At 46.4% G+C, this 23949-nt stretch overlaps 1 protein-coding gene and 1 long non-coding RNA gene across 5 annotated transcripts in view; one reads left to right on the top strand and one right to left on the bottom strand.

Annotated features, from left to right (window-relative positions):
- LOC144774517 (uncharacterized) overlaps positions 1–23949 on the bottom strand; it is a 268418-nt gene that overhangs the window by 186447 nt on the left and 58022 nt on the right. The gene's annotated exons all lie outside the window — the stretch shown is intronic.
- Positions 1–23949, top strand: part of RAD9A (RAD9 checkpoint clamp component A) — a 65776-nt gene that overhangs the window by 6794 nt on the left and 35033 nt on the right. For 3 of the 4 annotated variants that reach the window (XM_078659133.1, XM_078659180.1, XM_078659173.1), the window contains exons 2-7: positions 2714–2907; positions 5009–5079; positions 14623–14763; positions 15601–15715; positions 19418–19517; positions 20418–20527. In XM_078659133.1, coding sequence (XP_078515259.1) covers positions 2874–2907; positions 5009–5079; positions 14623–14763; positions 15601–15715; positions 19418–19517; positions 20418–20527 — 571 coding nt within the window. In that variant the 5' untranslated portion in view covers positions 2714–2873. Of the gene's footprint in view, positions 1–2713; positions 2908–4983; positions 5080–14622; positions 14764–15600; positions 15716–19417; positions 19518–20417; positions 20528–23949 lie in introns of all 4 variants that reach the window. The other variant, XM_078659183.1, reaches the window with a different exon arrangement.

Consider the following 23949-nt stretch of genomic DNA (forward strand, 5'->3'; position numbering starts at 1 on the left):
ATCTGGTGCGGAGTGGGCGTTGGTCCAGGTCTATGTGAGGACTGCGACGTCCGGCACGCGAGTGTTTAGGTCACGGATATCTATGGCGTGTCTGTGCAGGGAGCATACGTTGAGGAGGATGCAGTTCAGTAGTTTGTGTGCCTTGGCGTCTGGTGGGTTGGGGGTAGCTGCTGGGGTCCAGAGGTGGGTGTAGGTGCGTCAGCAGAAGATCAGCCTTGGGTGTTGCTCGGTTTCGAGAGCTGGCAGTTGTTGTTGCGTCCAGGGTGGAGTGCCCTGATTAACTAATTAAGATGGTTGAAGTGGAAGATCTGGACCGTGTGCGTCTTCATTAGAACTTGCGAGACTTTGTAAGACTTATTTCAAGGCTCATGCACCTTCACCTGTGCAAGACAGAATTCCAGAATACACCTTCATTGGTTTGTCCAAAAATATAGGCATTACAGAAAGCAAAAAGTATTTCGTTATTGAATTAAGAATTAGCATCAATAAAATAGTCAATCGACAGTTTTGCAACAGGACTGCCATAAGGTCAACCTCTGAAGGAAACCCAGTGATTGAACTAAGTATTAAGCAAATAGACAGACTAGCGCAGTGTCTGCCCCCAAAGAAATAAGGCAGCTTCTATAATGCTTTCAGACAATTGAAACCCACAAATTCATAGGATGACATTATGTACATGGGCTGTTCTTATTTGATACTCTTCCATTGCAGCCAATCAATGTATTCATTCACAATCACTAAACACATCTCCTACTTCCAAATGAGTGTGATTGGTTAAACAAATACATGCTCTAACTACAAAGAGGAAATAGACATGAACTGAAACTGCACAATGAGCTTCTTCTGCATATTCAAAGCCACGGACATAACCGTGTAAATTACCACTTTTCGTTGTGGTGGAATGAAACCAATAAAATGTTATTTACCAAGTTAAAAACACAGAGACCGTGAATTGCTTTTGAATTAAATGATTTTCTGAAAGAGAACAAGCACACGAGCGTGCTTAGCTTCTGCATAGTAGCAAATTTAGGAAATATTTTGAACTTTATTTAACACAGTATTACAATGGTTTGTTCAGCTAATGAAGAAAACACATGCAAGACACCACCAGGAAACTATGGCATGTTACAAAGGAAAATCCTGAACACTGCTTCCTCGAGTGTAACACAAATACTAATTTACAGACGTTGTTTAACCTTCTTTTTCAATGATTTCACTGAAATGGAAAACATTCAAGCCTACAGAGAGAGGCTTTGCTCACATTAAATAAACATGCACTATTATTCTGCAGATGCAAAAAGTTGTCAGGGCAAACTAAATTAGGCCTATTCATTTTATTCCAAATTATGTATTATTTCCAATTATTAGAAACTTTTACACTGCTGATCCTTTTGTACTAGGGCAAGGAGGCACACACCTTGGCTTGAGGTATGACCGTCTCTAGAATCAGCAACTATGCGGTTTGTGCTGCTCTCAACATATGTAAGACGGAAACCGCGAGAACCAGCTTCTCTCGAAGCTCGACCCCCACATCTGAGATCTTCTGGCTGCGATCAGAGCAAGATAAAGAGCCCTTAGCTGAAAAGAATTGATGTTTGAGCAACTTGATCAACTTTTGATTGCAAGCCATTTGAAAACCTTAAACTGTGTTTTGGTTAAATGTTGACATTATTCTAACACTATTGCACAGGAATATAGAGCCCCTGCCGTAAGCAGTAGATGGAGAACATCCTCAGCACCCTGCTCGGAGCGGTTAATGCAGCTGATAAAGTTACTAAGCAGTCTGAGACTTGACACAAATATTCATCTCTTTATACATAAACTGCATCAATCTGTGCAACAAATTCATTGTGAGGAATCCAAGTGCTAACTGAAGCTAGATGTTCTACCCACACCACTCTCAAAGAGTCTCCACAACTCTTTGGTGTCCCCTGAAGGTCAGAGCTTTTACTAGAAGTGAGTCTGCAGCAGTATCTGGTTCCTGTAGTTTCAAGGACAATGGAATTATTGCCTTCCATAGGATCTAGAAAACTGGCGTGACACTTAATTTTTATGAGTCCAAGAGAGAACTTGGGGGGCGGTTACGATGGCGCCCCCATCACAGCGGGTACGGGACCGCCCACCTGTTAGGCGCCGGTCCCGCACTCCAAATCACGATGCGCCGCCACCGTGGCGGTCGCATCCAGCGATTTTTACATTTTGGACGGGGCTGCTGGCTGCTACTACCCGGTGCCTGCCACCTTGTGCATGGAAATGTAGAGGGGTACTATGGGTACCCCCAGTGCATAGACACCCTCTCCCCCACACAGAGGGGGCCCGCAACGGGCCCCCAAACCCAGCCTCTGCCAGCCTTTCCATGGCAGTTCCCCCGCCATAGAAAGGCTGGCTGACGACAGCATTGTAATCTGGCGGGCGGTGTCTGCTAGGCACCGCCGCCATTTTACCCATACTGACCGCTCCGCCAGGCAATTGTGACAATTGCCTGTGGGGAAAGCACGGAGGGCGGTCTTTGTGACCGCCGCGGTCACAAAATGACCCCCCCTGCCATCCTTATGTGGCGGGGAAATGGGAGTCGGATGGCGGAGGGACCGGCGGTGGCGGTCCTTCTGCCATCATAATGAGCTCTTTGAAGGTCAGCGCTAATATCTGATAGGTTTGATTTGGTCATGTATACTAAAATCATGTTTTGTACCTTTGTTTCCTTGTCTGTTAGTGACGAGCCATCACAAGTGGTGTGAGTAGGCTAGAGTCTTCTTCAGTCGACAGTACCACAGGCTTATGTTGTTCAGTTTCTTCTCCCCATCTTGATGTTATAACCCTGCTGATGCCGTTGCGCTGTGGGCATAATCAGGAGGCGGAGAAGTCTACACACAATGAAGTGCATCGTTACTGGAGGCAACGTAAAAGGTGAGATGAATTCTAGCTTGAAAGGAAATAGGCTTCCCTGTTAGTGCATCCCTCTGACGCTTTTCATTCTTCCAAACGCCCTTCCTTTTTTCCATCCTTACCACCTCTTCTCTTTGTTTAGCTCTAATTGTGGCACTTTTCCAAGCTTTGCCCTCCTAGATCTGCAGTGTACCTCTGGTTCTGTGGAAGCTAGCCTTGACCGTTCTTGATATACAGCCTCTTATCTCGCTATCTGTTTATGCCAAGATCACACATAAACTTCCATGCAATCCAGAATTGCATCTCCGCCAGGTCCGCACCCCAATGAAATGTAAACTCCCATTCATTGTACAGTAATAGCCCTCATACATGTCCAGGTTCAAGATTTTCTTCTTGATACCATTTGTGTTACGAACAATGAGCCAGATTTAAGCTATTGAGCCAGAAGAGTATTCTTAGAATCTTGGAACAATCAACAGGATTGCTCACTAGGAAGCATAGTTTAGAAACAAGAACCCTAAAAGATTTGCCTTCCCATCTTCAGACTTTGAACTTAGGATGGTGAATAGTTTGGCTGCTGCAGACCAATGAATGAGGGAGTATCTAATAAGATGCAGTTCCAGGTACACTGGGTGGGCATAATAGAAGATTCTGAACAAAATACAAAGAACTTTTGAAAGCAATCCTTTCTGACTGGGAGCCGGTGCTGCAGGTTAAGCTTGCCAGAGCTAGATTCTAATTTATGAATATATTAAATGGTGACCTAGCTGAGACATTCTGTATGTGTTGAAGTGTGTGAAGTTTATTTGTATGAAAGCATATTCATCCATAGTGGGATGCTAAAATTTGGAGTCACAAGTACTAGGGACAATTATGTGGGATCAGTTCTTCAGTATTTGAGGGGTTGATATGCATCAACTTTCTGAGCCCATGCAGTGCTTCTTGAAGTACCCCGGGGTCTGAATCCCCCGAACATCCAACAATATCTGACTATCATCATCATCATGCATAATAGAATCGAGGCCTTGGCAACGCAGAGAACAGGCAAGTGGTTTCAGATACTTTCAGATTTCTTGAGGTGAAAGGGCCAAGTCAAACCAATTGCTTCCTATCGCTAAGAAAATTGGTAAATCACTTCAAAGTCAGCCTGCTTAGAGAGATGTAAGTCAGTCAGTGAAAGAGGATCTGGTGGTCTGACACCCACCGACAGCTCAAATAGGACTAAGGCTCCTCGCCAGCTCTATCCATGATGGTTCGGATGTCATCTCAAACTAACGCAGTACTGAGACCAGGGCACTACCCCGACTTATGAGAATCATGAATTTAGTTAGTCTCCACATGGTCTAGCAGTTCAATAGTTAACATTTTTTCCAACAGTTTGAAGGTGTAGGGGGAAAATTATATTAGGTGAAAGTTTATAGGTTCCTCAGGAGACGTGGGTTCTTACTATCACTGTCTGAAATTCGGGTGGAACAATCCCAGAAAAAGAGAGAGGCATTGACAGTACCTTAAACGAGAGGACTAAATGACAAAATCAAGCTCCAGTAACGAGGGAGTGCTCCAGATGAAGTGTCCAGGCTAACAGATGTACACTTCTCTTCTATTTGCTCTTTTGAATAATTTTTTATATTGACAGCACAAGAAGAAAATAGAAATAAGACACATCATCGAGACCCATATAAAGTATTTTGGCTAGAGAATGAGATACTGCTCTGTTGATTGTGTTGTTTGCTGTCAATGCTCGTTCTATGGCGGGGAAAGGAACGAGGGTGCCTTGGGAAATGAGGGAGAATCCTTAAAATCACAGCAAAACTGATGGGGCCCTGGGTGTGCTAGAGAGCCACACATTAATAGTTACTCTCTTCTTTCACCTCCTTCATGAATTTAATTCAAGCTACTGACCGGCCCCCCCTCCATCCTCTTTCTTTTCTCACTTTTTCCTTTCCCTTTCCCTTAGTCCTATTTCTGTCTGAATCTGTCTTTTTTTTCTCTCTTACATAGTCTTGTCTTTCCACTCCTGACCTCAATCATTTATTTATTTCCAACTCCTTTATCTCTCACAATGTCGTCTCCTCCACACCCTCTTGTTTGTTAAAGGTTTATGCTCTGTCCCCCTCTGCAGTGCTGGGGAGGGCGATCCATTCCCTCTCCCGGATTGGAGATGAACTGTACTTCGAGCCTTTAGAAGATGGGGTAAGTACTCAGTTTGCATCTGTTTGATGTTGATGGTGGTTTTGCCTAACCCTGCTGTCTCTCTCCTTCAGGGGCTGCCATTGGAATGATGGGTGAATGTTGAGGGCTCTCTTCACCTCTGTGTCTCTTCTCAGGGTCTGTCTTTGGGGAACTTATATGATGTATTGATGGATAACTAAGCTGCAAGGGAAGTCCTTGTTTCAATATGGGCTTTCGGCACAAGTTTGTTTCTGGTGAAGGCCTGTCTTCTGTCTAGTCTAGAGTATACCTCTGTTTTTTTAACACACTTTATTATCGACTATGGATTGACATGAGAAGATACAGAGCACTTAGAGGTATAGACAGTAATTTTCAATGTCTCCCCCACTCCCATATCGATCAAGAGCGAAGAAAATCCCAACATGTGTACATGCATAATATGATGTAACCTCTTTATATAGAAACAACATATTGCAATCGCCCCCCATCTGATCAGTACAGAATCATTCTATATACAATCCGATTACTAATATAGTGACGTGCATTGCTTTACGATAAATAAACCTATTAAACTTAACCCATCCCAACCCAGCCATCCCCACCCTCCACCCATTCCTGGTCAGTCCATCCCGAACATATACTGCCCGTGGGTTCCCCAGACAGCAACCAAACTACAGACTGCCTAAGGCAAAAAGTGCTCATCCGTGTGAGTAAGAAAGGGCCGTAAACCACAAGGTGTCTGAGGGCTAATGTGTCTTATTGGGACCCATCCATTAAAGTTGGGGAGAAGTCCAGTACTTCCAGGGCAATCAACATAGCTTCCCACTCCAGTGCTATGGGATGTTTACATAACCCCCTTTCTTCAGAGGGCTGCCCCTTCCGCTTGACCCCAATGTAGCAAATCAGCCTGCCAAGTTAGCACTGTAGGGGATCTAGGGGATTTCCACTTCATGGTTATGACCCTAATGGCCAAGACGTATGCCAAATCCATGAATTTTAAACTGACTTTCTGCTTTCCGGAGCGGTGTCTCAGTCCCAATAAGCAGGATAAGGCATCCGTTTGGGCCGGGATCTGTGTTATAGTGTTGAGGGTTTGGCATATCTCACTCCGGTAGTCGCGTAATCGAGGGCAGAACCATAACATATGGATAAAGTTCGCTTCATCCTCCCTGCAGCGAGGGCCGCGATGAGAGGAATCCGGGAACATAAGATGTATTCTCTTGGGGGTTAGATATGCTCTGTGAAGTACCATCGCTTGGATGAATTTAAACCTAACATTGCGTGATACTCGTTTGGGGTGTTCCAGTATAGTCTGCCATGCTCTATCTGCAATTGCTGTGTCTGTATCATCAGCCCAGCGTGTCCGCAGGGTCGTAAGCGGAATCGCTGCGTGTGTCCTAATCCCGGTATATAGCCAACGGACCAAATGTCCTCCCGATCCCATGTAATATAATAGGTGTACCAGTTCGTGTTGTGTGGGTTCAGTTCATTGTGGCGCCCATGTGGCCCTAATATAATGTGTTATCATGGCGTGTACAGATATAAACGTGGTGGAGCGCCCGTGATCTGCACGAATGAGTCATGATCTAATAACACATCATCTCCAAAAAAGGAACCCACCTCTTCTACCCCACTATCTATCCAGACTTGGAGTCTGTATTGTGTGAGTCTGCCCTGTGGTGTGGGGATGCCTAACAAAGGGATATTTGCCGCGTATGTTGGGACCACTGAAGTATAAGAGAGGGCTTTTCTCCAACAAGTTAAGGCGCATTTTAACAGGGGGGGACAGTCCGGAGGGGATCCTGGCTTTAGGCAGCAATAGGGAATGAAGTTCGCCACGGCTAAGTCTTTCCGGCGTAAAGCCTATTTCGTGTAGGTTCCTACCTGCAGTCCAATAGGATAACCACTGGAGTTGGCTAGCATAATAATACCCCCGAAAATCAGGGACCCCCAGTCCGCCTGCCTTCGTCCCTAACTGTAGTTTCCAGAGACTTATCCGTCGCCGGGCCGTCCCCCAAATAAGGGTGATCAGAATAGTGTCCAGTGTGCTAAAGATAGATTGAGGAAGGATCACTGGTAAGTTTACAAAATAATATAGGATGCGAGGGAGCACAACCATTTTTGAGATGGCGATGCGTCCCATCACTGACAGGGGTAAAGAGGTCCAGAACCCTATGCTGCTCCGGAGTCTGGTTATTGCCCTTTGAATGTTCCCATCGATTTGGTCTGCAGGTGATATATACACCTGTATTCCCAAATACTTAAAGGTATCAGGGGCTACCGGCATACGATGGGTGCCGAACTGTATGTGAGTGAATTGTGGTGCCTCTTGGACAGGGTTTATCGCCAGGCCCGACAGTTGTTCAAATGTGGCGAAGACGTCCGGATTCGGATCAAGATTAGCTGCGAGGTCTCGAAAGTATAACAGTATATCGTCAGCATATATGGATATAAGATGATGCATGCCATGGACAGGTATGCCCATGCGGTCCGCCATACCATGAAGAGATAATACCAGGGGTTCCAGAGTATACCTCTGGTTGAAATGCACCTAGAACTCTGTCCTCATCATTATCTTCAACTCTGGGTAGTTGAGAGCTATTGCTGCTCTATTGTCACTCCCGTAGTGTGCTGTAGATGCAAGTAGGCTGTGTCTCAGAGCGCTTTGTTGTATGCCTTCCGGAATGTTTGTATGCCATTCCTGCAAGGAGTACAAGGACAATGTTGGTGTTGGAAATATGTTTGTAGTCTTATCGGTTTCTGTGTTAAGTATACATTCGCTTCATGTTTCGTAAATAAGCCGTCGCTCCAGAGCAGAGGCTAACTGCACTTCAGACAGAATCTCTTTAAATGCGATGCTTTACCCAAACACTTTATATCGCATTGTGTAATCCTTGCACAAGAACCATCCACCCTGTGTTTCCTAGGAACACAAGCCTTCCACAGTTGACATACTAACTGGTATTCTGTTTGGGATTTAAAGACAGAATCATAATTTACTTGTCTACCAACCAAACTGCAATTCAGCTGGGAGTTCAGTGTCCCGGGCAAGCTTTCGGGAAAGTGCACTGTCTGTTCACATATTGGGATTACACAAAGATACGCAAAGTCTTTTGAATTTTTTCTTTTACATAAAACAATTTGGTAGCTACAATGAACAAATGTAATTTCCTTTCTCGTTTGAAAACAGCCAGTTCAATTTAAAGAGTCACTAATATAAGTAAAGAGACTGACACTGTCTTTCACAAATTCTTTTTAAGGTATCAAGGAAAAAAAGATACTTTTTTGTAACGTTTTATATTTTTATAAAAAAATAAACACAAGCCATGTACATATGAATGAATAACAAGGGCCAAGCCTAAATCACAATTATAAAACATGTACATTATAGTATTACGTAGCTAGACTATGATACACAACTGTATTAAGGAAATCTATATGTCATAGCGTAGTCTATATCATGAATATTCTTATAGGGACTCGCTAATCAACTGATTTCGAAAAAAGGAGTACAAGACGTATGTAGGTAAGCCTGCAAGTAAAATAGGAAGGGAAGTAGAAGAAAAAGAATGGTGTGTGACTAGACAAGAGCAGACTGCTACATGCATTGCATAATGTGTGTATAATGCAATGTTCACTATATAATGTTGACCAAACTGTTTCCATATGGTTTCACATTTATGACATGATCCCCCTTTTCACGCTCCAAAATTACTCTTTTGCATGCATGAGAGCATATGTATTAGACCACAGGGAAGGCTATTAAATGCCGCGGCCAGGGCGACTGACGCTGGAATCTGGGGACCACGGTTCGATTCCCGGCTCCGGCGGCAGGTTAGCCCAGCACCATGTGACTCTGGGCAATAGCTCGCTTAATCTTCCCGACGGCCCCCCAGCGCCTAGAGACCCTTACGGGTGATTGTGCGCTTTACAAATGTGGACTTTAATGCTTGGTATTATCTGACGGCCTCATTCGGAAAAGTTTCTGTGGCAGAAATATGGGTTTAGTACATAGTTGTTTTACATCTGGCCCAAGGTTTTATAAATTACAATTTTTATAAATCCATAACCACCTGTATTGTTTTTTTCCTGGCTCTGTAGGAATATCTAAAGCAACTTACATGCTAGCTTTAAATCTTTTTTCTTAATTTAATCATGCCATGCCACTAAAATGGTGTCCGAACAAGTAAAGTCAAGTCAAGTCATAAAATTTGTATAGCGCACTACATACCCAGAGGGTTTCAAGGCGCTTAGGAAGGGGAGGAGGATTATTTGTCAAATATCCACGTTTTAAGCTGCTTTCTGAACGCTAGGTGATTCTGGGTGAGGCGAAGGTAAGCGGGGAGTGAGTTCCATGTTTTGGCAGCCAGGTAAGAAAAGGATCTGCCTCCCATGGTGGTCTTGTTGATGCGAGGTACAGTGGCGAAGGCTTGGCTGGAAGAGCGAAGTTGGCGGGAGGGGGTGTAGAAGGACATTCGAGAGTTGAGGCAATCTGGTCCGATGTCGTAGAGTGATTTGTGTGCGTGGGTAAGCAGTCGGAAAGTGATCCTCTTATTGACGGGTAGCCAGTGGAGGTCTTTAAGGTGACCAGAGATGTGTTCATTGCGTGGGATGTCTAATATGAGCCTGGCTGAGGCGTTTTGGATTCGTTGTAGTTTCTTCTGGAGTTTAGCGGTGGTACCTGCGTAGAGGGTGTTTCCGTAGTCCAGTCGGCTCGTGACTAGAGCGTGGGTGACTGTTTTCCTTGTTTCGGAGGGGATCCAGCGAAATGTTTTTCTGAGCATGCGAAGAATGTTGAAGCAGGAAGAGGATACGGCGCTGACTTGTCTGTTCATTGAGAGTGAAGAATCCAGGATGACGCCAAGGTTCCGTGCGTGGTCTGTCGGGATGGGTGCTTTTCCGAGGGCTTCCGGCCACCAGGAGTCGTCCCATGCAGAGGGGGATGTACCTAAGATGAGGACTTCTGTTTTGTCTGAGTTCAGTTTCAGACGGCTTTGTTTCATCCATTCGGCGACTTCTTTCATTCCTTCGTGTAGGTTAGTTTTGGCGGTGCTGGGGTCCTTGGTGAGAGAAAGGATCAGTTGAGTGTCATCCGCGTAAGAGATGATGTTGAGGTTGTGTTGGCGGGCGATGGCCGCGAGGGGGCTCATGTATACGTTGAAGAGGGTGGGACTGAGTGAGGATCCTTGAGGTACGCCGCAGATGATTTCAGAGGCCTCGGACTTGAATGGTGGGAGGCGGACTCTCTGGGTTCTTCCGGTGAGGAACGAGGTGATCCATTCCAGTGCTTTTCCTTGGATTCCGATGTTTCTGAGGCGTTGTAAAAGGGTGCTGTGGCAGACTGTGTCGAAGGCTGCAGAGAGGTCGAGGAGGATGAGGGCGACTGTGTCTCCATTGTCCAGTAGAGTTCGAATGTCGTCTGTTGCTGCGATGAGGGCGGTCTCAGTGCTGTGTTTGGCTCGGAAGCCAGATTGTGAGGGGTCTAGTGATTTGTTGGCTTCGAGGAAGGCGGCGAGCTGGTTGTTGACGGCTTTCTCGATGACTTTGGCCGGGAATGGAAGAAGCGAGATGGGGCGGTAGTTTTTGAGTTCGGTGGGGTCCGCTGTGGGTTTTTTCAGAAGGGCGGTGAGTTCAGCGTGTTTCCAGTCTTCTGGGAAGGTAGCGGAGTTGAAGGAGCAGTTGATGACGTCTCGGAGGTGCGGAGCTATGACGGAGTCTGCTTTGTTGAAGATGTGGTGAGGGCATGGGTCTGTGGGGGATCCAGAGTGGATGGAATTCATCAGGCGGATGGTGTCCTCAGTGGAGATTGGGTTCCAGGCGTTAAGGGTATTTACGGGGGGTAGATGGTCAGCAGATGGTAGGGTGGGTTGGCTTCCGGGTTGGTTGTCAAAGCTGTTGTGGATGTCAGCAATCTTGTTGTGGAAAAAAGAGGCTAGGGAGTCGCAGAGGGTTTGAGAGGGGGTGATGTCGTTGGAGTTGGCCGAGGGGTTGGAAAATTCCTTGACGATGTTGAAAAGTTCCTTGCTGTTGTGGGCGTTGTTGTCAAGTCGATCCTTGAATGCTGTTTTCTTGGCTTTTCGGATCAGTTGGTGGTGAGTACGGGTGGCGCTTTTGAAGGCGTCCTTGTTGCTGGTGGATGGGTCTTTTTTCCAGGCCTTTTCAAGGGAGCGGTACAGTTTCTTGGACTTCTTGAGATCATCGTTGAACCATGAGGCCTTCTTGTTGCCAAGTTTGTGTTGACGTTTTTTCAGTGGTGCTAAGGTGTCGGCGGTGTTGGATAACCAAAGGGTGAGGTTGGAGGCGGCTTCGTTGGCGTTAGAAGAGAGGGCTGGGGAGGTTCGAAGGAGCGATGTGGAGATCTGATCCGTGGTGATTTTGTTCCAGTTTCTTTGTAGAGTTGTTTGGAGGTGGATGATGGGTTTCGGCTTGTTGTAGGTGAAGTGAACGCAGCTGTGGTCAGTCCAGAGGAGATCCGTAGTGTGGCTGAAGGAGACATGGTTGCTGGAGGTGAAGATGGGGTCGAGTGTGTGACCTGCGATGTGGGTGGGGGAAGTGACTAGTTGTTTAAGTCCGAGGTTGTCTAAGAGGGTGGCGGTGTTGCGGTCGTTGATCTTTTCAAGGTGGAAGTTGAGGTCTCCCAGAAGGATGTAGTCTTTGGAGGGGAGCGCGTGTGGGGTGATGAAGTCCGTGATGTCTTCACTGAATTTTGCGCGGGGTCCTGGAGGTCTGTAGAGGAGGGTGCCTCTAAGAGTTGTCTTGGGGTCGATGTGGATCTGGAAGTGAAGGTGTTCGGAGTTAGCGAGGTTGGCGTCGGAGCTGGTAGAGATGCGGATGGATTTCTTATGGACGATAGCGATTCCTCCTCCTGTATGGTCGGTGCGGTCCTTGCGTGTGATCTTATAGTCGTCAGGGATAGCGATGGCGATGTCAGGGGCGGAGGAAGCGTTCATCCATGTTTCCGTTAGGAAGGCGACGTCAGGAGAGATGGTGTCTAGTAGGTTCCAAAGGTCAATGGCGTGCCTGTGGACCGAGCGGGTGTTGAGAAGGATGCATTGTAGGTGGTTGGGGTCGGGAGTCAGTGGTGTGGTCGTAGCGGAGATGTTGTCGGTGCCGCGAAATTTGCAGGAGAAGCAGGAGAACGGTCCATGGGTGTGTCCAGGAGCGGCTTGGACGCAGTTGGGGGCGCGACCGGGATTAAGGGCTAGGAGGGTGGCAGCATCGTAGGTAGTGCGGGGGGGCTGGGCAGCGCGAGGACCAGGGGGTCTGGCTCTGGGCGCGGTCCAGGCGCGGACGGGCGTAGACGGGCTTACCTTTGGCGCACCTTCGGCGCGGGTTGGGCGCGGACGCTGCGCGTAAACGCTGCGCGCGGGAACTACTGTCATATATGGATAGTGGAGGGGGAGGGGCGAGGGCGTCTTAGCTGGGAGGCGGGGCGGGCTCAGGTCAGCACTGAGCACAACAACAACAGATCTAAAATGGAGGGGGGAGTCGAGCAGGGCGCCGGGGGTATCGCGCAGTGAAGTCTATGTCAGAGCAACAATGGTGCGAGGTGCAGTTAAAATACTTAATTAGCTGTTCTACAATGAAATGAAAATGCACAGGTCGAAAAATGTCACAAACACACAATGCAGCGCACTTCGAGATATCAGACAATGCAGCGCACTACACGATACCGGCAAGCAGGCGAGTTCAAAGCAAAGCAGGCGAGTTCAATGTAAATAGTTTAGCCGTTCTAAGCCGGGTACAATCACGCAATGCAGCTAAACGATACCGCTTCAGGTGGAGAGGCAGGGGAGCGACCACTCAGGGCAGAAGCAACGAGGGGTCAAGAAGGCAACAAGAGCAGTACATCTTTTTTATTAGCATTTATCATACCCTATTAAGTGAGATTAAGGTTATTCCTTATTTAGTAGTCCTTCTTTCTTTTTTTGATAGTGTCCTCTACATCAACCTTTGAAGGCCCAACAGAATGTTTGTACATAGACACCAGATACATTTAGGAGACCATTTATTGTCTCAACTTTCCACATGACCCTTCTGGCAAAATTTAGGAATTTGGAGCACTTCCGTTTTAGAGAGATTGAGTCTGTATCCTGAGCACTGGCTGGAAGTCTCAATGTTTAAAGCTAGGGGTGTAGAGTTGCCAGAGTTTGGGAGAAGTAGTATAATTTCTTTGGTGTAGGCTAGCATGTTGATATTAGATGTCAGGGGATGTATCTTCCAGACAGAGTACGTCATTTCTTTAATGTATAAGTATGGGCTGTAAAACTAGATCAAAGAAAGTTTGAGGTAAGAGTTCCTTTCCTATAAATGAAAAGTGCTGAATATAAATCCACTGGCTGCTGACTTTAAAGGCTGAAAATGACATTATTCCTTTAAAGAAAGCAGCATCAACAGTACAGCAGCTCACAGGCTGTACCAGCAGTTACTTCAGTCCGCAATAATCAGATCCGCGTTACCACCATGAAGAAAGGGAGCCTTTCGACTATGTTCATAGGCTATATAAGTGTTAGTATACTACACTTGTACGTTACCAGGCTATTGCAAGTCAGTGAGACAATCCATGACCACATCAAGCCAAAAGACAGAAAGCAGAGTTTTTAGAAGGGGATGGAACGCTGTGTGGATTGCTATGGCCTCATTAGTCATAATGCACCTTGTTGGGGGTATGTTATCTCATATAATGGATGGCTTCATTATGGTGCTTCTTTAAAGGCTTCTGTCCAGACAATTCTTTCTTCTGCCAACTGACTCCCACTTCCTAGGGGCGAGGCCACAGAGGGAGGAAGTGGGATAATTGCATTTGCAGAAAATTTGCTTATGCCACTACTTGCATGCAAAGGTTTATTATAATTGAGTAGTGATGTCCTTTTTTTGTAATTTTATTCTGACATCAGCAGAATAAACCTCTTGCTTAGTAGCCGTTTTAAAAGTGCGTTGGTATTCTTTGAATGAAATATTAATTCCTAATGGCTTTAATAAGGAGAACTAGAAAAATATGTAACTAATCCTTTTGATAAAACCCTCAGACTTAGATATATGGCTGAAAACATGTTGACATTACCAGAACTGAGCTATAGGGACATGATTCTGTATGGTCACATTGTATTCCTTTTGTAATAATTCCTTTTTAAACCATTGATACTTTGTTAAAGAATGTCACCTGTCATTACTAACTACTGCCTTATTTTTGGCCTAGTTTTATTCTGTTTCAGCTGGGTGCAGACACTAAGTGGGATGATTTACCATGGATAAAACATGTCCCCCACCTACAGTCCTCCACTGTTAGACGTATAGTATCAGTGCTCCTGTGACCACTTCTTCTTAAATTGTGGGGCCTGTGTGGTCTACCAGGTTGTAGGCAAAGGATTATCTACTCAGCACCATCTCATGCCTCATTGTCTGCCTCTAGTGAATATCGGCAGTGGCCTGTTATACCGGGTTTCGAACCAGTCTGTTGCCTAAGTCTATTTCCTACGACTAATGAATCTAGGCTGGACTGTTTCTTGATGAAAAATTGGCAGCTGTGAACCTTCTACTCACCCTGGTCCTTCTCTCCTATAGCTCGCACTGCGCACGGTCAACTCCTCGCGCTCGGCCTACGCTTGCTTCTCCTTTGCACCGCTCTTCTTCCAGCAGTTTGAATCTGGCATCGGGGAGGAGCAGGATGGAGACCAACCTTTCCGCTGTAAACTGCTCATGAAGGTACAGAGGGCCTCACATCACAGACAGCCTACCTGGCCACATTATTCTCACTTTTGTCCCCCTCTGCCTCCTTTCTTTCTTTTTCTCCCTCACCTTTTGTGTTATGTTAATCGCTTGTCTTTGTTCAGCTTGATGGAATGGTGCAGGAAGGGAACAATTCCTGCAGGTCCTGAGGAGTCTCCCAGGTAGATTGTCAGACTACAGAGCCCATCCAGATATTTTCTAGAGGAAGAACATCCTGTTATTTATTTTCTTTCTCTCATGCCCTTTAATTTGTATTTTCTTCACTGTCCTCTCTCTTACTCTGTTCGGCTTCCTTGCACCGCCACCGCCCTTGCTTTTGACACATGCTCTGCTTCTCTTCCCCGTTCTCCTTATTTTTCGGCCTCTGTCCACTCTGTCTCTTTGAAGGTCTTGCCTCTGGCATCTCATTTGCATTTTCCTCTGTCTCCGCTCAATAGCTTCCTTCACCTCCTACACTTTAATTTAATCTTCGTTCCCAACCTACTCTTCCCTCCTTGCTCGGTCTCTACTCCCTGCCTTGTGTCTTTGCTTTGCCTGGTGCCTTACCTCACCTCTGACCCTTTTTTAACCTTAATCCTTCTACTTTTCTTCCCTGCTTGTTCTGCCTCTTTACCCTGCCTCGGTTTCTTTGCTCAGTGCCTTCCCTCACCTGATACTTTCTTTTAACCTATCCTACTGCCTCTATTCTCTTCATGCTCTGGCTCTGCCTGACCTTCCATCTCTATTCTCTTTCTTCAGCCCCACCCCACATCCTCTCTTTATCCAGCCCTTCGATGCACCTCTCATTCCTAATGTAGCATCTCTTTTCTGCAGTCTGTGCTAAGTGTGTTCCGCTCCCTTGCTTCTCTGGAAAAGACGGTAGAGCGCTGTCGAATCACCCTGAACCCTAAAGCCAGCCGCCTCGTCATCCAACTTCTCTGCAAGTATGGTGAGTGCCTGGGGGGCAGGCTTGGGGGGCTTGTTTTTCTACTGAGACCATGTTCAGGCTTTCTCCATCACTCACTCCATCACTTTCTCATAGCTCATTTTCAAATGGGTGTTTGTCCACTTTTATGCAACGGATTGAAATGTACAAATGAATTGCTGTTGGCACATTTATCATGTTTGTTTATATACACCACTTTAATGCATCTAAAGTGTACCAAGAAAGAAGGTTGGCGAATACAGTACAGCGCCGTACATGTGCTTCAGATTATTACAAAAGCAAAAACAACAAGTGATGGACAGAATGCAGAACAATGTCATACATTAACCCCAGTACAGAGATCTGGGCCTAAATCCATCGTTTTTTTGCTCACCATGCCTTTCCAGTTTGAACCCAGCCATATGCAAATCAGTCTTGACCCTGTGCCCCATGGGAACAGTCCAGCCCGAACTGCCAAGCCAGGTCCTCCCTGGACCGGAAACAAGCATCCAAGGACCGGTTTCGAGCTTTCAGCCCTCATCAGCCTGGATAGCTTGATTCCAGTGGCATGAAGAGCACGGGACTCACGCCTAAGTTGGCAGGGTATGCTCAGACGCGAGTCCCTTGCTCACTTGGCCACTGGATTCAAGATAGCCTGGCTTATGAGGATTATGAATCCGAAACCGGTCCCAGGATGCTTGTTTCCGGTCCAGGGAAGACATGGCTTGGCAGTTCGGGCTGGACTGTTCCCATGAGGCCCAGGGTCAGACTGATTTGCATATGGTCATGTCTGAACTGGGGTGGCCGAGTGAGCTAAAGAATGGTGATGGATTAAACCCAGATCAGTTGACTGGGGGTGAGTGTTTGATTTGCTCAAACGCTCCGTCCATCATCCCCTTTTGTATCACTTTGTTCGCCCTAAGTTGGCAGGGTATGCTCAGACGTGAGTCCCTTGCTCACTTGGCCACTGGATTCAAGATAGCCTGGCTGATGAGGATTATGAATCCGAAACCGGTCCCAGGATGCTTGTTTTCGGTCCAGGGAAGACATGGCTTGGCAGTTCGGGCTGGACTGTTCCCATGAGGCACAGGGTCAGACTGATTTGCATATGGCCATGTCTGAACTGGGGTGGCCGAGTGAGCTAAAGAATGGTGATGGATTAAACCCAGATCAGTTGACTGGGGGTGAGTGTTTGATTTGCTCAAACGCTCCGTCCATCATCCCCTTTTGTATCGCTTTGTTCGCCCTAAGTTGGCAGGGTATGCTCAGACGTGGGTCCCTTGCTCACTTGGCCACTGGATTCAAGATAGCCTGGCTGATGAGGATTATGAGTCCGAAACCGGTCCCAGGATGCTTGTTTCCGGTCCAGGGAAGACATCGCTTGGCAGTTCGGGCTGGACGGTTCGCATTAGGCACAGGGTCAGACTGATTTGCATATGGCCATGTCTGAACTGGGGTGGCCGAGTGAGCTAAAGAATGGTGATGGATTAAACCCAGATCAGTTGACTGGGGGTGAGTGTTTGATTTGCTAAAACGCTCTTTTGTCATCCCCTTTTGTATCGCTTTGTTCGCCCTAAGTTGGCAGGGTATGCTCAGACATGAGTCCCTTGCTCACTTGGCCACTGGATTCAAGATAGCCTGGCTGATGAGGATTATGAATCCAAAACCGGGCCCAGGATGCTTGTTTCCGGTCCAGGGAAGGCATGGCTTGGCATTTCGGGCTGGACTGTTCCCATGAGGCACAGGGTCAGACTGATTTGCATATGGCCATGTCTGAACTGGGGTGGCCGAGTGAGCTAAAGAATGGTGATGAATTAAACCCAGATTAGTTGACTGGGGGTGAGTGTTTGATTTGCTCAAACGCTCCGTCCATCATCCCCTTTTGTATCACTCAGATTATTACAAGGCATGCATGAATTAATTTAAGCAAAAAATGTATTGTCCCTGTCCAACCGTTTGTTAGTGATACATATTCTGCCTGCCACAGCTCTCATTCGTCACAGAAGCCTCACGTCTGGCTTTATTTGCTTGGCTAGTAACCGAGTTGCAATCTAAAGGATAATGTTGAAAGAGATACCGCCCAATTGCTGACAAACACGGTGTGATACTCGTACCCTTGAACATGCTCGCGAAACAGACCAGACTACCCAGACTCCACGCCCTTCATTCACCTTCAGACCGGGCGACCGACCCGGGGGACCCTACCCTATCCTCGTTAGCAATTGCCTTTGAACGTAAAGTTTTTTTGTCTGTTGATGACCGAGGGAGTGAGGGGATCGTATGTATACTGACTGATTTCATTGGTTATTCCTTCCTCACTGGAAGACATGGATGGCTGTTTTCTTTTTTCATTGAAATAATGTCCTACAACTATGCATGTAACTGTTCCCACAGGAACATGCAGTGTATGGTCCGAATTGCATGAAAATCAAAGAATTACAATACAAAAAGAGGATATTGCCCAGTTTACGCCTTGGCACACCCATCTGACCTCTTTAATCACTCCTTGTTATCCCTTCTTAAATCCATGTAGCCTCTCCCATTCCCGTTGCCTCTCTACCAATTCACACACATTACAGAGCCTCTCCCAGACTTACACTAAAGATGGCGGCACTGTGCTCACCTGCATAGCGCGATGATCGCTGCACGCCTCAGTCGATCCAATCTATTCCATGCTTAGCTGGGAACCGCCGCAACCAGTGGCTTTCATCTGAATTTAAAGCAGAACACCAGTCTAGGCAACCCAAAGTGAAGTGGACTTAAGGTTTGGAACTGAGAGGTGTTTACAGAAAACTGTTTAATCACCATAAGCACTACTTACAAAATGGTTGAAAAAGAGGCCCTTATTTCGGAGCACATTACCTCTCCCTCCAGGCTTCATCCTCTCATGAGCTGGGTGAGAATGGGCCCGATTCACAAAACTAACTTAAGACAAAATCCTAACCTTACTACCATTTTTGTATTCACAGAAGGCACTTACTCATTTTGGTATTCACAGAAGACACTTACTCATTTCTGGATTCACAGAAGTTAGGAGTCCTAACTTTAGGACTCCTAAATGCCTTCTGTGAATACAGAAAGTCTTAAAATTAGGATTTTTCTCAGTTTAGTAGTAGTAAAGTTGAGAAAAATCCTAATTTTAAGACTTTCGGTATTCACAGAAGGCATTAAGGAGTCCTAAAGTTAGGAGTCCTAACTTTACTACTACTAAATTGAGAAAAATCCTAATTTTAAGACGTCCGGTAATCACAGAAGGCATTTAGGAGTCCTAAAGTTAGGAGTCCTAACTTTACTACTACTACTAAATTGAGAAAAATCCTAATTTTACGACTTTCGGTATTCACAGAAGGCATTTAGGAGTCCTAAAGTTAGGACTCCTAAGTTCTGTGAATACCGAAATGAGTAAGTGCCTTCTGTGAATACCAAAATGAGTAAGTGCCTTCTGTGAATACGAAAATGGTAGTAAGTTTAGGATTTTGTCTTAAGTTAGTTCTGTGAATCGGGCCCAATGTCTTTACTTGGAGGATACTTTATGCATATAATTCCCTGAAAGAAGGAGAGCCTTGGGAGCCCAAAGGGCAAATGTTTTCTGAGGTGTTCGGGAGGCTAGTGAATTTGCAACCCTGCTGCCAATTTTTTAGACCAAGGGTTATGCTGCCATCGCTGTAATGCTCGCTTTTGCTATGGTTTCCTTGGTGAAGTCAACTGACTTTCTTGCCATTGCAGGAGTGACGAAGACCCACAACCTCTCTTTCCAGGAATCGGAGTCCCTGCAGGCCGTTTTTGCCAAGGATGCATGTCCCAATGTACTTTCTGCGCCAGCCAAGTACGTAAGGTTGTGTAGGAATGGGAAAGATAACCAGAGCATAGGATGAAGAGACCCTGAGCAAAGCAGAGGAGAGGCAGGGAATAGAACAGGTGAAAAGGAGGGCCATTGTAGTTATTTATTTGAGGTTTATATCGCCCAGAGCATGTGTAGGTTGACGTTGGAGGACTTAAAATGTGTGTTATGTGTAAAGCACAGTGGTTAACTATAGTATTCACAATACCAGTGTAAGAAATTGCATTTTAGAACAACGGTAGTTATATTGTATATACAATGGGTATAAGTGCATCTTGTTATAGAGCACCTTTTCAGTTTACATAAATTGTATGGCGAGATGAATCTGTTCGAAGTACTTTTTCAAACATACTTATCATCCTTTTTTTCAACAGTCAGTTGCATCTTATGACGTACAGCTTTTTAAATTTGCATAAGTGTTGTGCATTGTCAGATGTTACTGCTCTGAATTCCCTTTTCAGATAGAAATCTTCCTTTTCAGTTTTTCAACAGTTTACTACAGAAGGTTGTATCTCTTGGGCCTTGATTGCATTTTTCAAAAAACCGGCATACTAAAGGTTGTTATGCCAATTGCAGTGACTTAGATCTTGGTAGTGTTGCTATATGTGACTTAATTTTATGTATTTGTATGCACAGTATCTTGTGATGCTCTTATCCCTGAGTTTTGAATCCCTCATTCAGCCACTAAGTCTGCTTCTTATCCCATTTGAGTCGGCCCGTTAGGGGAGGTTACGCCGACAATAGGGTTCTTGTACGATGACCATGCAAAGTTGGCAATAGGAAGTAAGATATTTGTTCCCCTTCATTGCTTGTGGCATTTGATGCAGATGGCCTGTGGCCCAGCTCTCTCCCCATTAACACAGTTCTTGTCCACTCTGTGTCCAGGGTACTGGTGGATGCTGTGGTCCATTTCCCACCGATGTTGGCGGAGGTGACGCTTGCCCCGAGCCGCTCTGGAAAAGTTCTTTTTAGAAACTACCTGGAAGAAGAGACGGGTGAGAGAAAGAGGAAGTACAATTCTGTATGCGGGTGAAGTATAAAGAGGTAGCACACAGACACCTGGACAGTGGAAAACTGGTGTAGAAGGAGAATGTGAGTCAACACTGTGGGCAACATGGACAATAAAATGGTCTCTGGGGTCGTAAAACATACATACGAAGAGAGACGAGGGAGTGCACAGGGGTGTGTTTCTCTCCTGATTATATATAACAGTTCCCACAGTGCATGCATCTGTAGCCCTGGTTTGCTTTGTAAATATTGACAGGGTGCTGTCTATAGATAATGTCTTGTTGGGGCAAACAAAAGGCTGGACTGGTCGTCAGTGACACGGTTAGGGATGTGTTCCTCCGAAGGCATGAAAAGATCCCTTCTTATGGCACATATCAGATACACGCAGGAGCAAATATTTGTGTGGCCTAGGTAGGCATCCTTGTGTGTCTTGTGCATTCCTTGACTCAGTTCAGAGAATGTTTCTATGATGCATGAGTGCTGAACATGTCCTGAGCTCATGGCTCAGAAGGTTCTCAGTCTTATTTACTTTTGTTGTAGCTCCTCTCCGTGTGGACCAGGAGTCAAGATTCACTCAGTTGAATGCCAGAGGTGCTCCCAGTCTCTCTGAGCCAAGGTGCTATGTCGGTTGGGGTGATAGTGCTCTTTCCTGCTTAGATTTAATGTTGAGTCTGCCTAGCATCAATGTGTGGTCCGATTTTTAAGAGGGTAGATTGGTAGCCGCCTTCATCCCGGGAGGACACACTACTTTGGCCAGGAGATGGTGCACCATTCGCAAGCGAGTGACTGGGCTCAGCGATGGTCCTGAGGCGGGCTCACCTGCGTACAGATTCCCATTAAGGGCTCAGCGATGGCCCTGAGGCAGGCTCACCTGCATACAGATTCCCTTTGAGGGCTCAGCGATGGTCCTGAGGCAGGCTCACCTGCATACAGATTCCCTTTGAGGGCTCAGCGATGGTCCTGAGGCAGGCTCACCTGCATACAGATTCCCATTGAGGGCTTAGCGATGGTCCTGAGGCAGGCGCACCTGCGGGAAGATTCCTGTTAAGGGCTCAGCAATGGTCCTGAGGCGAGCTCACCTGCGTGCAGAGAGATGGTCCTGAGGTCAGCTCACCTGCGTACAGAGAGATGGTCCTGAGGCGGGCTCACCTGCGTGCAGATTCCCATTGAGTAAGATTGTGTGGAGGTCCCATCCACAAAGCCTCCAATGTGCAAGTCTGAGCTTCGATCCGGTAGTTTCTATTCCAGCTTGAGACAAAGCTGTTTCTTGAAGACATTTCCGCTAGAAGCAGGTGGAGAGGGATGTTTCACTTACAACTCGATCATGAAAGCCACTCCCGCCTGTGTGACTGAGACGGTAATCACCTTCGGTAGCTCTCAGCACACTTGCAGCCAAGATGCCATCAGATGAAGATGTGCAAGAATGGAAAAACAAGACCACAGGCCTTCTCCATCTCTGTGCACAGGATCGGGACGGGCGTCCGCTTATCCATCAGGACTGCGCCAATCCTGCAGCAAATTAGGAAAGAGCTGAAGACGCAACTATTTATAGAACACTACAAAGTAACAGTCCAGTCTCGGGACCCAGCCACACATCCTGTCACTAGTTCAATGAATTGTTGCATTTGATCCTGCACCTCGCTCGGTTGCCTTTTGGCCAGGAACGGACTACACAAATCCCACATACATCCATGGTGCTGTCTGTACGCTCCAGGCCAACCTTCTGAAAAGAAGTTTATGGTTGTGCGTGCCACCTCAGCAGACAGACTTTGTTGATGCTTTACTACTCGGCCTCTTTTACTTTTCCCCTTGTTCTGTGTAACACTTGCCTTGTCTCTGTGCTACAGTCCTTACTGTGGAACAGAAAGCAGCACAATCGAACACCATTTCAGCAGTTGCCGCAACAGTGACTTTTTCCACCAACCATGTGGAATAAAAAAAATTGAGAAAGCAGGGTGTGGCTGGAGGACAGGCCCTGCGGCTGCCCCATTATGCAAGGCTGAAAGCTTGTGCACCTGAGGGTATCCTCCTCTGGCTGATGAATGCAGTCTGCAGCCATCTCCCTCCGTGCAGGGTCCAAGGCATTGCACTGCGCTGTTAACCGCCCGCAGCTAACCCCTCTGCAGTTTTCTATGGGGAATGTCCCCAAACATTTGTTCATTATTTTGAACAAAGTCTCAGACTGTTCTTTGTCATCAGGGGGTGTTACTTTATTATCCTGGTTTTCATAATTCTTTATATTTTGTTTCATTCAGTTTCAGTCCTTGAGTTGTGGGTTAGGTTTGAAAGTAAGGCCTGTGGAAGGAGAAAATGACAATCGCTGAAGGAGGAAAATGTTTTTAAAGTCTTAAAGTGATTTCTCTTTATCTCTGAGTATCTTGAGAATAAGGGTTTAAGACTGTTCTTTTACAAATTCATGTTTGTGGAATTTTGGGGCATCGCCAGTTAAAGCATTGTTATTGTTGCTGTTCAGTTTAGAAAGTCTGCGGCTTGCAGAATCCTCCCACTCCCCCCACCTGCCAGCATCCTCCCACTGCACTGCCAGCCAGAGTCACCTTCTACACACCCTGTCAAAATCCTCCCACTGCACCACCTGCCTTCATCCCCTTTTACACAACATTGCCATAGTTCCCGTGCTACACAAGCTGCCAGCCTCTCCATGCTGCACCACTTGTCAGCATACCTTCTGCACGACCTGCAAGCTTCCCTAAGCTGCAATGAAAGAGGCAAAACGCATTCTTGGCGGGAATAATGGAAGCAACAGAAATGGCAGTGATGTATGCCCTGCATGCGCCCAGAAGGGACAGTTGTGAAATACCTAGTCAGAGATTACTGGACCGGATCCAGAGTGGGTATAACAGTGTACCACTGATGCACCAGAACCACAGTGATGGTGCCCGCTGAATAAACAAGCTACCCTCTAAATAGAAGAATAAACCTTTTATTTACAGGTGCGTAAACCGTGCTGGCTCTTGCGACTTTAATTTATTTTGTTGTGCTCATGGCCCAGGCACTGGGCTTTTCCCTAACCGTGGCCTTGTGGCACAATGCTCGGGAAAGCTCTTGCAACGCTTCTTTTTACTACAAACTTTGAGTCTCAGTCGACGGCCAGAGGTGGCGACAGAAGGATACAGCGTGGCAGCATCGCTGAGCCGTGTCTGGTCCTCCAGCACCTTTACATGCTGGGGTGGGATGTTGGGTGCATTTGGGAAGCATTCCTGGATATACTGTTGAAGAAGGATACTTCTCCTTGACCCCTTGTCTTCCCCTTTCACCCTCTTTTGGGTGCTGCCCCTGGCTTGTCTGGTGCCCTTTATACATTGCTGCATAGTTGAGATTCTATGATGTGAGTCTACAAACATACCTTGTGCTTGTATTACAATTGCCATGGCTGTGTTCGCTTAACTTG

The sequence above is a fragment of the Lissotriton helveticus genome, chromosome 1_1 (genome assembly GCF_964261635.1).
Source record: "Lissotriton helveticus chromosome 1_1, aLisHel1.1, whole genome shotgun sequence".
NCBI classification, from domain to species: Eukaryota; Metazoa; Chordata; class Amphibia; order Caudata; family Salamandridae; genus Lissotriton; species Lissotriton helveticus.